The sequence below is a fragment of the Ailuropoda melanoleuca genome, chromosome 11 (genome assembly GCF_002007445.2).
Source record: "Ailuropoda melanoleuca isolate Jingjing chromosome 11, ASM200744v2, whole genome shotgun sequence".
NCBI lineage: Eukaryota > Metazoa > Chordata > Mammalia > Carnivora > Ursidae > Ailuropoda > Ailuropoda melanoleuca.
In genome coordinates this window covers 41,087,542-41,101,275 of record NC_048228.1, presented here as the reverse complement: position 1 = coordinate 41,101,275, position 13,734 = coordinate 41,087,542, and the positions used below count along the sequence as shown (strand labels likewise).

General features: G+C 42.4%; 1 protein-coding gene across 3 annotated transcripts in view; it reads left to right on the top strand.

Moving 5' to 3' along the window:
* The window catches only part of AFF1 (AF4/FMR2 family member 1), a 193,346-nt gene that overhangs the window by 157,151 nt on the left and 22,461 nt on the right, over positions 1-13,734 (top strand). For all 3 annotated transcript variants that reach the window (XM_011232369.3, XM_011232362.3, XM_011232364.3), the window contains 4 exons: positions 4,530-4,584; positions 4,706-4,743; positions 7,352-7,508; positions 12,619-13,569. In XM_011232369.3, the coding sequence (XP_011230671.1) occupies positions 4,530-4,584; positions 4,706-4,743; positions 7,352-7,508; positions 12,619-13,569 (1,201 nt within the window). The remainder of the gene's footprint in view (positions 1-4,529; positions 4,585-4,705; positions 4,744-7,351; positions 7,509-12,618; positions 13,570-13,734) is intronic.

Genomic DNA, 13,734 nt, shown 5'->3' with positions numbered 1-13,734 from the left:
TACTTACTGATTTAATCTTATTAACTTCAGATTTCCCCTCATTTATATTCTTGTAATTTTTCTCATGTCCTTATGTGACCTCAGGTAATCTTCACTTCATCCATGGATTTTAAATAGCCGTTTACACCTCTGACAATTTTTACCTTATCAGTAATAATCTTGATTATTCTATGTACACTTTGCCTGTCTTGTTTGTCCATAGTCTCCCGTAGACCGTCACTCCATGAATTTGAATAATGCCAGCCCCTGTCACCATTTGGAGAGTTCCCATTATGTGCAGTGTCACAACTGCTTGAGATGTGTTTTTTCAGTTTTTCATTTATTATGTGTGGCGCCTTCTTCATAATTTGTCGCCTCCCGTCATCTCCTGCAAAACATTTGCAGTCCTTATTTCCACCCTGATCAAAAAAAGGAATCACAGCCTGATTGAATTTTAGATTTGGGGAATTACGTACTTCTGCTTTGGAGCCCGTCGTCTTTCTCTTTCTCTGCCCTCTGTCACCCGTTCTATCCCCAAATCAGTTTTCGGTTTGTGAGATTGTTCAAGGTCACACATTCTCACATGTTCATTAGCGGTTTCTGAAAAGTATTACTTGCCATCTTACACACACCTAATACCAGGGTTGTGACTTATTAATTACCGTGAGCTTGCCTTCACTTGCTCTTCCCCAAATAAAATGGATGGCCCGATCGTAGGAAACACTGAGCCAAAAAGTCAGCTTATTTAAGCAGTTTTGGGGTTTGAATTGAGATGTTACAGGCTGTTGGCAGTGAAGTCTTTGGCAAGCTCAGGACCGGGGAATGGGAAAGGAAGGAGGGCCTGTCTTGTGCGTCTTCACCCGGAACAGTCGGGCTCTGAGCCCCTGCGGCCTGCCTGCCGGAACGTGTACACGCCCTGTAAGCTTTGCGCTGCAGCTGCCTGAAGAAAGCATCTGCACAAAGGGGTTTGAGGATCGTTGTAACCTTTAAGTAAAAACTCTCCCTCACCAGTAATGTAAAATGTGGTCAAACCTACGTGTTAGTTCAAAGAGTTGCTGTACCTGAGTATTTGGCTTCTTTTGAGCAGTGCCAGCGGAGGCCGTATGGTGGCAAGTGCTTTGAAATAGCTCCCTTTGTCTTGGTGTTTGGAAGTGAAATTAGTCATTTAACCAATTTTAAAAGTAGATAAGGTTTACAGTTCATTTATTTTCATAAGGGAAAAAGAGTGCATCCATTTTATTCCAACAGGATAATTACTGTTTTCTTTGAAATCAAAGTCTTTCTCTCAGGGGATTCCGGAGCTTTAGAGTTCGCCCCGTCAGGTGGGTTTTCTAGCCATTGCGCCCTCTATTGGCCGAGCAAGGCGCCCTCTATTGGCCAGACGCGGCATGTGCCAGCTTCATGATCCTGGGCAGGCTCCGCGACCACCCTGAGCCCCTGTCCTCACCCTCAGAACGTGACAGGATGGGCAGAGGCAGTCTGCAGGGTTGTGAGTAAAGGCAGTGTCTGTGGAGCTATGATCACTCAGTGGGCACAGCTATGAGGTACTGTTACCCATTCAGCAAAAGGGGTGCTACTCGTTCAGCCGGCCTCTTAGGGTACCTGCCAAGTTCTGGCTGTAGAAGATGTGAAGGTGAAAATGACTGGGTCCTGCCCCAGAAAAGCTTACCATTGAGTGTGTCCCTTGGGCCTTATGCTCTCTTGACCTAGATCTTACTGGTATAAGGGAGACTGGGTCTAAGGGGTTTGATTCTCTTCTAGTGGATGCAGACGTGGTCACCCAGATGTGCTGTAATTAGTTCTGCCGTTTCTCACCTTAAGGACCAAGTCTCCCACACGTGCTATGTGAAGCGTGCTCGAGTAGTGTGCTCGGCCTCAGACATAACTGTTTGTGGGACAAGTCGGGGATTTTAGCAGCTGCTTGCTTTAAATTTTTTTCCTCATCTCTAAAAATAAAACCTGTATCTGTTATCAGGTTAGATTTCCCCCAACTATGTGGATTCTTCTTTTTTTTTTTTTTAAATCACAGTGACATTCATGATTAATTTTCTGTATTAGTAAAACTTAGATATGGTTTTTATATAACTTTTTTTCTTAGTTTTTCTTACTACTGGTTCAGGGCAGGTCTGTTATAAAAAAAACTTTAGGAGTCTCTTTCTTAGCCCCACTAATAGCATGCTGGTTTATGTTGAGCTACCCATCTGGTGATATAATAAACTCTGGTTACTGGAAGATTCCGTGGTTACTCTTAGCAGGGGTGGCAGACACTCATAATACACTTTGTTGATTTTTGCGTTGGGGCGCCTGGCTGGCTCAGTTGATAGAGCTTGCGACTCGTGGTCTTGAGTTCAAGCCCCACATTGGGCCTATTGGAGCTTACTCTTTAAAAAAAAAAAACCTGATTTTTGTATTAAATTGAACTATGAATTTTGATTAAATGAAATGCCATGTGTAAATAACCAATAAATAACCAGTATATCCTACATAAGTGGTAGGTTTTGTTTGACCCTGTTGGTTTATCACTGCTTTTGAGTGTTTCTTTGGCGATATCTAGAGCACTCCTCCTTCAGAGGTCACTGTCCTTTATCTCTTTAGGTGTCATACCTGCAGGCTTATTTTGTTATTGTCTACGTAAGACTCTGAAGGGGGAATTCTCAGAATCTGGGACAGCAATTTTACAGTCCCTTTTATTCCCTGAGAGCAAGTAGAGCTAAATGTCAGAACATACGCTTTCTGACTTACTTTAGGAAAATATATTTGTGGAAGCCAGGCAGATAACTTAGCCCTCTGCTTACAACAGGAAGTGTGATTGGTTACCTGATCATTGATGTTTCAGGAAATTAAAGCAAATCAGTTTTATAGAGAACCCAGTGACTTAAGAAACAAAGAGGTCCACTTACTGTGGTTTTTTTTGGTGGGGGTTAATATGGAATACACTGTCAGGTTTTTGGTTTTTGTTTTCCTGGTTGTGTCATACCTTACATTTATGCAAAGATACATATTTTATCTTTTGCTTGGGTATACCCCAGCCAAGCCACGACTTGGCAATAACACTGTGGAATGACTTTTTCCTGTATACCATTATGATATCTACTGCCAAGTCCTGCGTCTGAAGGCTGTGTTTTCCAGCCTTGCTAAAATAAGAAGGTAGCTCTCATTAGGTAAATATCAAGCAACATCTACATTTACAAGTAGCTAACAGTTTTCATATTTTTTAGAAACTTCTCACAGGATAGTTCTAGTACATGTGTTGGAGAAAATAGTTCCTTGGCAGAATTACAACATGGCATGTAGGTGGTCATTATGAAGGAGCCAAGTTCTATTATTTATTTTCATTAGAAAATACAATGATTTTTACCAAGGATTCCCAAAATAATCATGCTTGCTTACTTCAGTGGCAGGTTAGTGGGTTCGCAGTGAAAATTGTTGGTCAGATCATTTATTGAAGAGGTGTTTTTGGAAATACTAAAGGGATTGTAACCTCCAATATAATTTTGCTTTTTGGAGCATTAATAATACTTAAGCAGATTGGTTTTGTTTTCACTTGCACTAATAACATTTCCCCAAATAGTCATGCTCATAAATTTGGGAGGAAGTGGGAGCAAGCAATTAACGACTAATTCATTCTTCCGATATGTAGGCATCCCCGTGGAAGATGGTAAGAGCGAGGAGGTAGGGAAGGGCTAAGATTTCAGTAAACATGTACAGATTGGAAAATGGCTTTTTAAAAAAATTGAAGTATCGTGTTTGCTCTTAATATTAGGTTGATCATAAACCAGAATGCCTAGAGATAAGTATTATGATAACTTTGAGGAAGTGAACTGAGGTTTTATTTTCACCAGAATAATAGCAGTAAAGTTAAACATATTTTCTGGAGAACAAGATCATTTGTAATTCTACTCTTTCAACTAATTAGTGTTTAAGTGTGTGAGAATTTGTGGAGGGGGGCAGTGAAAAATAAAGCACAATATTAATAATGTCCTTTGGACAAAAATGGAAGATACCTGCACAGTTTGGTGACTGTGGCCTCGATAACTTCCTGTATCCTGCTGTGTATAGAGTTCACGTAGAACACTTTCTAAGTGCCCTGGCACCGTTCTCAACACTTCACAAGTATTCACTTATCCAGGGTTAGCTTACCAATGGTTAATCACTTATTCTAGTTGGAGACTATAGAAGAAAGTAGAGTGTATCGTGCGTATGTTTCTCTCTTTGTTGTTGTTATTGTTTTTTTTGTTGGTGTGGACCTGGGAACTTGAGTCTCAGGGCTGGCCACAAATCCCTGTCTCGTGGCAGTTCTGCTTTTTAATGCTCAAAACGTGGGAAAGAGTCAGTCTTGAGACGGTAAAGAGCGTGGACTAAACTGGTTTCTGTGTTACAATAGTAAAACTTACCTTTCCAGGAAAATGAAGCATTTGATGAATAAATAAAAATTAGACCTATCCCATCCCTCCGTTTTAATCATTAAGCATATTTTCTATTTATATGCTGAAATAAGTAATTAGAAATTATTTTAAATCCTACAATGTCTCTGTCCCTGTCCATTTCAGCATGCTTGAAGATGACCTTCAGCTCAGTGACAGTGAGGACAGTGACAACGAACAAGTAAGTTTCATACACCCCGTCATGCTAGGAATCCTTTTAAATCTAATACGTCTGAGCTGTGTATCCTAACCTGTTCTTTGTTCTTTTTCTGGTCCTCCTTCCCCTTGTGGTGAACACCTAGAGCCCAGAGAAGCCTCTCGCTGCCTCTGCACCTCCAAGGTATCGTGTACGTGTGCGAGCACGTTTGCGTTTTTCTACCAAGTGAGGAAAATACAGCCTTATTCAGTGCTTTCATAGCATCTTCATGGGGAAGGACAGGAAGGATCACAGAAGAAAGTACCTGTTTAATTTTTTGGAAGCTTAAATCAGCTTGGAGAGGTTGTTAATGCTGTAAAAGAGACAATCCCTGTACCCACCTAAATCATCAGTTTGGATGTTTACAATTTTTGAGAGTTCATGGGGCGCCTGGGTGGCTCAGTCGGTTGAGCATCTGGCTTCAGCTCAGGTCATGATCTCAGGCTCCTGGGATCGAGCCCCGAGTCGGGCTCCCTGCTCAGCGGGGAGTCTGCTTCTCTCTCTCTCCCTCTGCTCCTCCCCCTGCTTGTGCTCTCTCTCTCTCTCTGTCAAATAAAATCTTTAATTAAAATAAATATTTTTTGAGAGTTTAAAAATAAGCTTAAATCACTTTCATCAGCATTGTATAACCAGTATTTTAAAACTTACACTGAAGAACCCAATATTTTTATGAAAGTTTTAATGGAAGATTTATTTGCTGTTTTCAGAAATTGTAAAGCTGAATCATTTCTATAAATTGTTTTCCATAGTGCATGTTTTCTCAGTCATGAATTTCTAATTGTTTCAGCTGCTTTCATTTTACTTTATTTCATTTTATATATAAATAAATAGATTTTAAATAATCTCTATACCCAACATGGGGCTTGAACCCACGACCCCGAGATCAGGGGTTGCATCTTCTACCAGCGGGAGCCCAGCCAGGCGCCCCTTAGCTGCTTTTAAAAATGAGCTAGAGTGCATTTTAGTGTGATGAAAAATGGCACTCGTTTCCCTTTGTAAACAGCAGCCGTATTCCAGAATATAAGATGCTTTAATTTTTGGAAATGGGAGTTATCTGAACTACCTTTATAGCATTTTCCTCTGGTACTGAATTTAATGATGTAATGTACCAGCACCTGCCTCCCGCGGGCGAAGAGTTCAGGTGTGCGGTAGCTGTTGTGCTTCTCGAGATGTGGCCAGCCGTCCTGAGACAAGCGCGGCGACAAACCCCTCACGTCGAGCAGGTGATGCTGTGGTGTGTGCGGAGGAAGACCATGGATTCATAAGCTCTGCTCATTTGTTTGTGTTCTGTTCAGTAATTTCTGGTGGCTTGTGATGTCCCATAAATTATGACCAAACAGCCTAACTTAAAAGTGGAGGAAAAGAAAAAAGGAAAGGTGGGCAAAAATTTGAAGCAGGAATAACATGGAAGGTGCATCTCGTTCCCATCATCACTGACTCCAGCTACCAGTGTGAAGGGGTCGCAGACCTGACGTAGCATTTTTAATGTGAGGAAATTACATCAGAGCATCCTGTGTGTGTTTTAAAATTACTTCAGCTAGTGACTTTATCTAATATTTTTTTGCTCTACTTATTGCAATACACAATTTTATTCAACAAGTTATTTCGTATTTTAGGTAGATGTGGAGGCTGTCAAGGTTACAGTTATTGATTTACTGCTCTGGCCGATCCTTCTGGGGCAGGTTTTTAAGACAGGCTGTGAAATTCGGTATGTGTCCAGCAGTGCGGTCAGCATGTGTTTTCTCACTGACCTAGACTTACTGCCCTGTTCTTTTTTTTTTTTTTTTAAGATTTTATTTATACATTTGAGAGAGAGAAAAAGAGAAACAGAGCACAAGCGGGGGAGAGGCAGAGGGAGAGGGAGAGGGAGAAGCAGACTCCCCGCTGAGCAGGGAGCCCGATGTGGGCTCAATCCCAGGACCCTGAGATCATGAGCTGAGCCGAAAGCAGATGCTTAACCATCTGAACCATCCAGGCGCCCCGATTGCCCTATCCTTAAAACTTGGAGTAATTAACCTCCACTTCGGCTGGTATTTGGGGATGATCCTAAGCCACTCATAAAGAAACGTTTCTTTTATAATACTACCCAAGAGTGTGAATGGTCACTTTCTCGAGGAACACCATTTATATTTAATATATGATATTCAGTAATTCTCTGGCTACCATTTGGTTAGTTTTCATATAGAGAATAGAGGGAGATTTTGATGTATTGGCTGTTCTTTTGTAAATTAACTTCCTTGGGCTAATATATACTCATTTAAAGGGTCAGAAAGTACATATTTTAGGCTTTGTTGGCCATCTAGCCTGTCTTGAAACTATTCAGCTCTGCTTCCATAGTATAAAAGCAGACATAGATAATACATAAAATAACGGGTGTAGACGTGTTCCAGTGAAACTTTATTTAGAAAAACAGGCGGCCTGTCCATGCTGTGGTTTACCAAATTCTGATAGAAAAGCATGACCATCGAACATAAATTTTGTATAGCTCAGAATGTTCTTCAGGAGCAAAATTCCACAGGCTTCTCTTTTATGTAGCTGTTTGGTGAGCTATTTTAAGGATTTTTTCACTGGTTTTTGAGCCACTGTGGGCCTTTCTGTCAACTGGATGATATAGTAATTTAGTGATATTAGGTAATGTTGAGGCCCTTTCTTTTGAGTAGCGGAAGAATGGCCAAGGGGGGGAAATGAGCAGAGAGGGAAAACATCCACCTTGCGAGGTGTCTTCACAGTCTCTCTTCGGGTTGTTTCACAGTGCTCCGCAGTCCCTTCCAGAAGCAGCGGCCTCAGCACATTCCAGCAGTGCCGAGTCAGAGAGCACCAGTGACTCAGACAGCTCCTCGGACTCGGAGAGCGAGAGCAGCTCAAGTGACAGCGAAGAGAATGAGCCCCGAGAAACGCCGGCTGCTGAGGTACCGTGTCCCCTCCAGGAGGCAGAGAGGCAGCCTAAGATGGCAGCGTTCTGTCGTGTGGGGCCAGAGTCTGCTGTGGGCCAGCACTGACCCTGGACTGAGTGCTTCTGGCCGTGGGGCAGCTCTCTCCTACTGCCGTGCTGGGTAGAGCCAGCTATTTCTGTTTACTTCTTACCAGACATTTGGCCCTAGAGGTTTGGGAGAGCGGTCTTCTCTCCCCTGTTTAAAACGATGAGTTCTTCTCTGTTGTTGCTACTGTTATTTGGAAGAGCAACTCATTAAGAATGTTTTGCACACCATTTTCTTTTCCCTTCTGTTGAAAAAGAAAGCTTTTTTTTTTTTTTAGTAGGCTGCTGTTTTAATCTTAATGAAAACTCTTTTTGAAATTTCAGGAATGCATGAATTAAGGAAATCAAAAGGGGACAGATCAATTTAGCAAAGGGCAGGAACGTGAACTAGAAATAAGTCATTAGAGGTTCTATTTTTGAATCCCTAAAAGCCATGCATTAAATTGATGGCGAAGTGATTTTTGCCAGGGCTGTGTTTCTTGCTCCCTTTGCTCCATGTAAAACAGGGGTAATTGTGTTTGCCTGTCACCCACCCTTGGGAGATATCATAAGATAAACCGTTGAGACGGCAAATCGCAAGCACTAAGTTTATTTATGCTGTTTTTTACTGGATCGTTGAGCACGAGAAGTTTAATAACAATCAGGGCTACCAGATGCCCTCAAAACTTGGAGTAGCAATGTAAAAATTATGCTGGGGAAGACTACTTGGTGTAAAGGGAAGAAAGACATTTTTAGTGAATTAGACCAGCTTGTATAGAGAAAATGACTTGGCATATTTTAGATGGGAATCCTGGGAAATGAGTGTTTCTGATAAAGCGTTAAAGTTCCCAGTATTTGTCTCTGCCATTTAGCAATCAAGGCAGTTCCACTAGAGCATGAACTGAATGCATCTGGAGAACACGTAGTGAGCCTTCACAGCTGGGGCCGAGGGTAAGGGAGGCTGGAAAAATAACTGAGTGTCATTTTTTTATTAGATACAAATTTATGTCTGGCACAGAGTAAGTGCTCAATAAATATTTTCTGGAGTGAATAAACATGAATCAGCATTAACTGCACTTAAAATGCCTTTCAGATTTTGGAAACTGCTCTCTGTATTTCTGGGGGCTGTTTCCTTGTGTGATACTAATTACTGTTGAAATCATTTCTCTGCGTCTCAGGGAAAAAGATACTGAATATGCTGTGCAGACAAATTGTGTGATTGTTCCCTGTTTATAAGATCTTTGCTTTATGTCTCACCTCATTCAGTTAGAAAAATATGCATGCTTATTTGGTTACTAAAGAAGAAAAAAAATTGAATTAAGTAATAAAATTCAGTTCAAATAAAATGGACATGGTACCGATTTGGCTGAATAATTGAAACTTGGAAGAAGCATTTAATCTGGTGCTTGTATTAATGAAACCATTGTATCTTATTGCTCAAAAGGTTACTGGAGTAGATTTAGAGACTCTTAGTTGAAAAATAAATGTTCCCATCCTACTTTATTTTTTTAAATCGCCTTACCAAATAGGCTCATATTTGTACCTTTGTGTTGAGCAAATCTATCTAGACTTGGGCGCATTGTTATGTCATGTCCTGACACTTGACTTCACCAGAAATATTTTGTCTGGGTCTAGATTTTAAACCTTTATTTTTCCCAGTGTATTTAACTACCTTCTCCCCCTTTGAAAAGGAATACCTGCCTTATTGTAAATCTCCTGTGTGAGAGTCATGAATTCCTCAATAAGCCACAGTTACTAGCTTTAACTTTCTCACCCCTTTTAAAACCTGTTTTTAATGCTGAGAATTTTCCTTTTTATGACACCGTTTTAAGTTCATTGGACAAAGTAGTCCAGTGATCTTATGAGATCTGAAATGTCCCATGCCTGTCAGTGGGCTGGTGGCAAACTTAGGGGGAAAGCTGCTTTCACTGTCTGCTTAATAGTGTGAATCAAAATGTAAATCGCAGCTTTTCAAAATATGTAGGACGAGTCTTTTTACTGCTTCGGTTCAGAAAAAATGCTTCTATTCTCAGTTATTCAAGGATCTCCTTAGTTTTCTAATCCATTCATTGTCCAGTGTGGGTTTTTTTGGGGTTTTTTTTTTTTTTGGTTTTGTTTTGTTTTGTTTTGTTTTTGTAATACACTGCCTTTGTTGATTTGCCTCCTAGACACTGGGTACTTTTTCATGAATTCTTTGACTTAGCTCCCTATCCACCCTGTGAGGTTGGGAGCTGTCTTTTCACCTGTAAAAAGGTAGTAACACCAAGATTCAGGCCTATGGCCATCTAACTCTGAAGCCGTTTTTCCTAGGACACCGTGCCTCTCTCTCTCTCACTCTTCTCTCCTTTTCTTTTCCTTTCATTTTAGGACTCCTACTTACTCATAATGACAGTGTTCTTACAAAAAACAAAAAACAAAAAAAGAAAAAAGGAAAAAGAAAAAGAAAGAAAGAAAAAAAAAAAAGAAAAAGTAGGCATATTTGTGCCTAGCTCAAAACTTTTTATTCAACATCACAATTTATCCTAAAATACATGAAGTTCTGACAGTTTGAGGAGTTAGGAGACGTAAAGGGACATACAGTCAGACATTTATGGAAACGCCTGATGAAGACAAGTCTGGTATTTTTTCACGTCCAGCGTGCAGTGTTTGGGTTGCGCTAGCTGTGGGAGGCTGGTGGCGGGGCAGGAGGAAAGGCAGGGCAAGAAAGCAAGGTCCAAACCTTGATCCTATCTAGCACTTTTACTTAGAATTCATTGTGAAATCGATTTCAGTCAGTCCCTTATGTTAAAGTTTTCCCCATCCCAACACCCGAATATTTGACCTTAAAAGAATTCTATAGATTTTCCATCTTTTATAGCAGGTCTGTAGAAAGGATTGGCCCTACCCTTTCTCCTTGCCTGGGCACATAAACTCGATTTTACCCTGCAATTGGGCCATATGCCTCCCTTCTGAACATTTTTAGGACCACAGTGGAAGAAAATGTGTTTTATTTCTGTAATCAGGACATTCCTTTAGTAGGACATTCCTACTAAATGTATCTTATACTGCCCCGTTTTGGGGTGGGGGGAGAGCAGATGTTATTTATACCAAGAATGACTTTCCTTTTTGGTTCATGAATAAATACTCTTCTATAGAGCATGTCAGTGATTCAAATGGACGTAAAGTTAGCCCTGATGAGAGATCCATACCCGTCCCAAGAAAGAGTTTGAAGGGTTTGGTTTGTAAGGTGAATGGCAAGTGATATATCCTAATGCCTTGTCCCCAGTTAGCCATCCGAATTACAACACCCTAAAGTGTTCGCAGGAAATATCGTTTGACAAGTAGGTATTGGGTGCTACTCTTTTCTCCACCCTTAACTGTCCTCCTGTTTTGTTAGAATATGGAATACAGTTTTACATTTCCTGTGGCAAAATAAATGCTTGGCACATTAGAGTAGTTTCCTTCTTCCCTCTTCTCTGCTCTGAAATTCACATGAGAGCCTGGGTATAGAGTTGATATTGAAGGAGATCTATGATATTAAGCAGCAGTAAGGGGTAGGCAGAAAAAACAGTTCTGCGGCCCTCTTTGTGGCCGAAGTTTAGTCATACCTGGTTCCTTAAAGTTCCTCTTCTGCTGTAATATACCAAACCCAAACTACCTCCCTGATCATTCTATTACCTAAGTTTTTCCTAGGCAAAAACTCCGTGTCTTGATGTATTAGGTTGTTGTGTTTTTATAGAGTTGAATTATTTGGGACGTTCCACTTGGGAAAATTGTTAGCAATCTCTCCCTGTAAAATACCATCCACCTACTGGAGTGAGCTACTTATCCATCATCTAACCAGTTAAATCCCACGTAGAATATCTTCCAGTTAACTTCCTGGTGCATCGTGTATATGATTTAGTCATTCATACAAACCACCCATCAGAATGAATGAATCTTAAAAACATGTAGCATGTCAGTGATGTACTGCCCTTTCAGAAGGTGTAATCAGTGCTTACTGTGTTAGCCATGAATCTGTTTCCACGCGGCCTGAGATGGATCGGTACGGTAGTGTGCCTGTAGAAATGCTCAGGTAAGTAGCTCACTTTACCACTACATGCAAGATGTAAGAGTGGAACTTGGAGATACAGATGTCATTGGGTCTTCTGTTAATAATCTGCTTGGAGAGCACGTTGGGATACATCGGCAGTCAGTTAGCCACAAAGCCTTAAACAGCCGCTAAGAGCCCAGAAGTCAGGAACTTCTGTTTGTTAGTCACATCACATGTGCTGTCATCAGTCTAATCTCACTGCTTTTAATTGTGTGCCTGGAGCCTCCCTGTGTTTCTTAGAAAAATAGGTGCTCTTTCAGGTAAGATTGTCTGTAACAAGAGACTTAATGTTTGATTTTTTAAAGGATTAAAGTGGGACTAAACTTAGGGACCAATTTAATTGGTCAATGTGACTTCACTTGTCCTATTACCAAGGCATAGAATTTGAAAATCAGGCTGTAATCCATGATCATCTGTAAGCCTGGTCATGGACAAATGTTTAATGTTTTTAAGTAAATAAAAGAGATGAAATCAAATCTTGAGGGAAGTCATTTTCAGTGGAAAACTATGTAAAAAAACAGGGTAAAGCCTACAGGTAATCACTAAGAATTAGTGTATTCATTGGCCTTCTGAAAATCCTTTTGATAAAAGGATTCTGTTTATTCTTTATTTCTCCCTTTATTTCCTGGTAGTTTACAAGCCAAAATGTGTCAGTTCTGTCTAAATTACACTGTAATTACCATTAGAATAAAATACTTAATATTACAGAGATTTCTCAGCAATGGTCAGTGGTCGGTATCTCATGGTCTATCATTAGTCAGTATCTGCTACAGCAAAGGTTCCTGTAGCACAAACAGATTGGAAGATTGTGTTAAGAGTTAATTATTAAGGGACTCTGACCTGTAATTAGAGAAGGATAAAAAGGACTCGAATTCTTGGGTTTTGGAATGATTGCATCTCCCTGGGAGAGTCCTATACAATTGGTTGACTAGCACAGAAGTGCTTATCATCCTTGGTCAGTTCACATTTTTCTCTTGTCCTTTGTTTTTAGCCTGAGCCTCCTACAACAAACAAATGGCAGCTGGACAACTGGCTGACCAAGGTCAGCCAGCCGGCAGCACCCCCGGATGCGCAGGGGAGCACAGAGCCCCTGCCTCGGCATCCCGACAGTAAGGGCAAGGGTGGAGGCGACAGCGGCGGCCCCGCCCCTGGTCCCGAGCGCTCGGAATCCAAAGATCCTCCCCTAAGAAGCTCCAGCAAAGCCCCTCGGGGCGCCTCTGAAGGCCCCCACGCCGGCAAGAGAAGCTGTCAGAAGTCGCCCGCGCAGCAGGAGCCGCCGCAGAGGCAGACGGTCGGAACCAAACAACCCAAGAAGCCCGTCAAGGCCTTGGCCCAGGGAGACTCACGGGCGGGCCTGCAGGTGGAAACTGAGCCGGGACCCCCTCCGTACGGCTCCAAAGAGCAGCCTTCCAAAGACAAGCCCAAGGTGAAGACGAAAGGGCGGCCCCGTGCGGGAGACAGAGAGCCCAAGCCGGCAGCGCCCAGCCCCGGCGAGCAGAAGAAGCACAGGAGCGGGCCGCTGGCCCCGTCCAAGGCGCTCTCGGACCCCGAGCCCACGAAGGACAATGCGGGGGCCAGGAGCCCCGAGCACTTTGCCCTGGTTCCCCTGACCCAGAGCCAGGGCCCACCGCACAGCGGCGGCGGCAGCGGCAGCAGGACTAGTGGCTGCCGGCGCGCTGTGGTCATCCAGGAGGACCGCAGGAAGGACAAGCTTCCGGGGCCTGCAAGAGACCCCAAGCTGCTGTCCCCACTCAGGGACACTCCTGCCCCGCCGATCTTGATGGTGAAGATAACCCTGGACCTTCTTTCTCGGATACCCCAGCTTCCTGGCAAGGGGGGCCGTCCAAGGAAACCCGAGGACAAGCAGCCTCCCGGAGGGAAGAAGCTCGATTCGGAGAAGAGAGGCGCAGACAATTCAAGCAAGTTGGCCAAAAAAAGAAAGGTGAGTGAAGGGGGCCTAGCCTCCCTCTGCAGTGTGGATTGTACCTGCTGTTGGCTTGGGGCGGCTATGACCCCTGAGTTGTCCTAGAAGAGGTGGAAGTCTCTGCTCCGATCTGATATAGCCTTTGCTCCTATACCAGAATGACCCTGTCACTGTGGAGCTGCG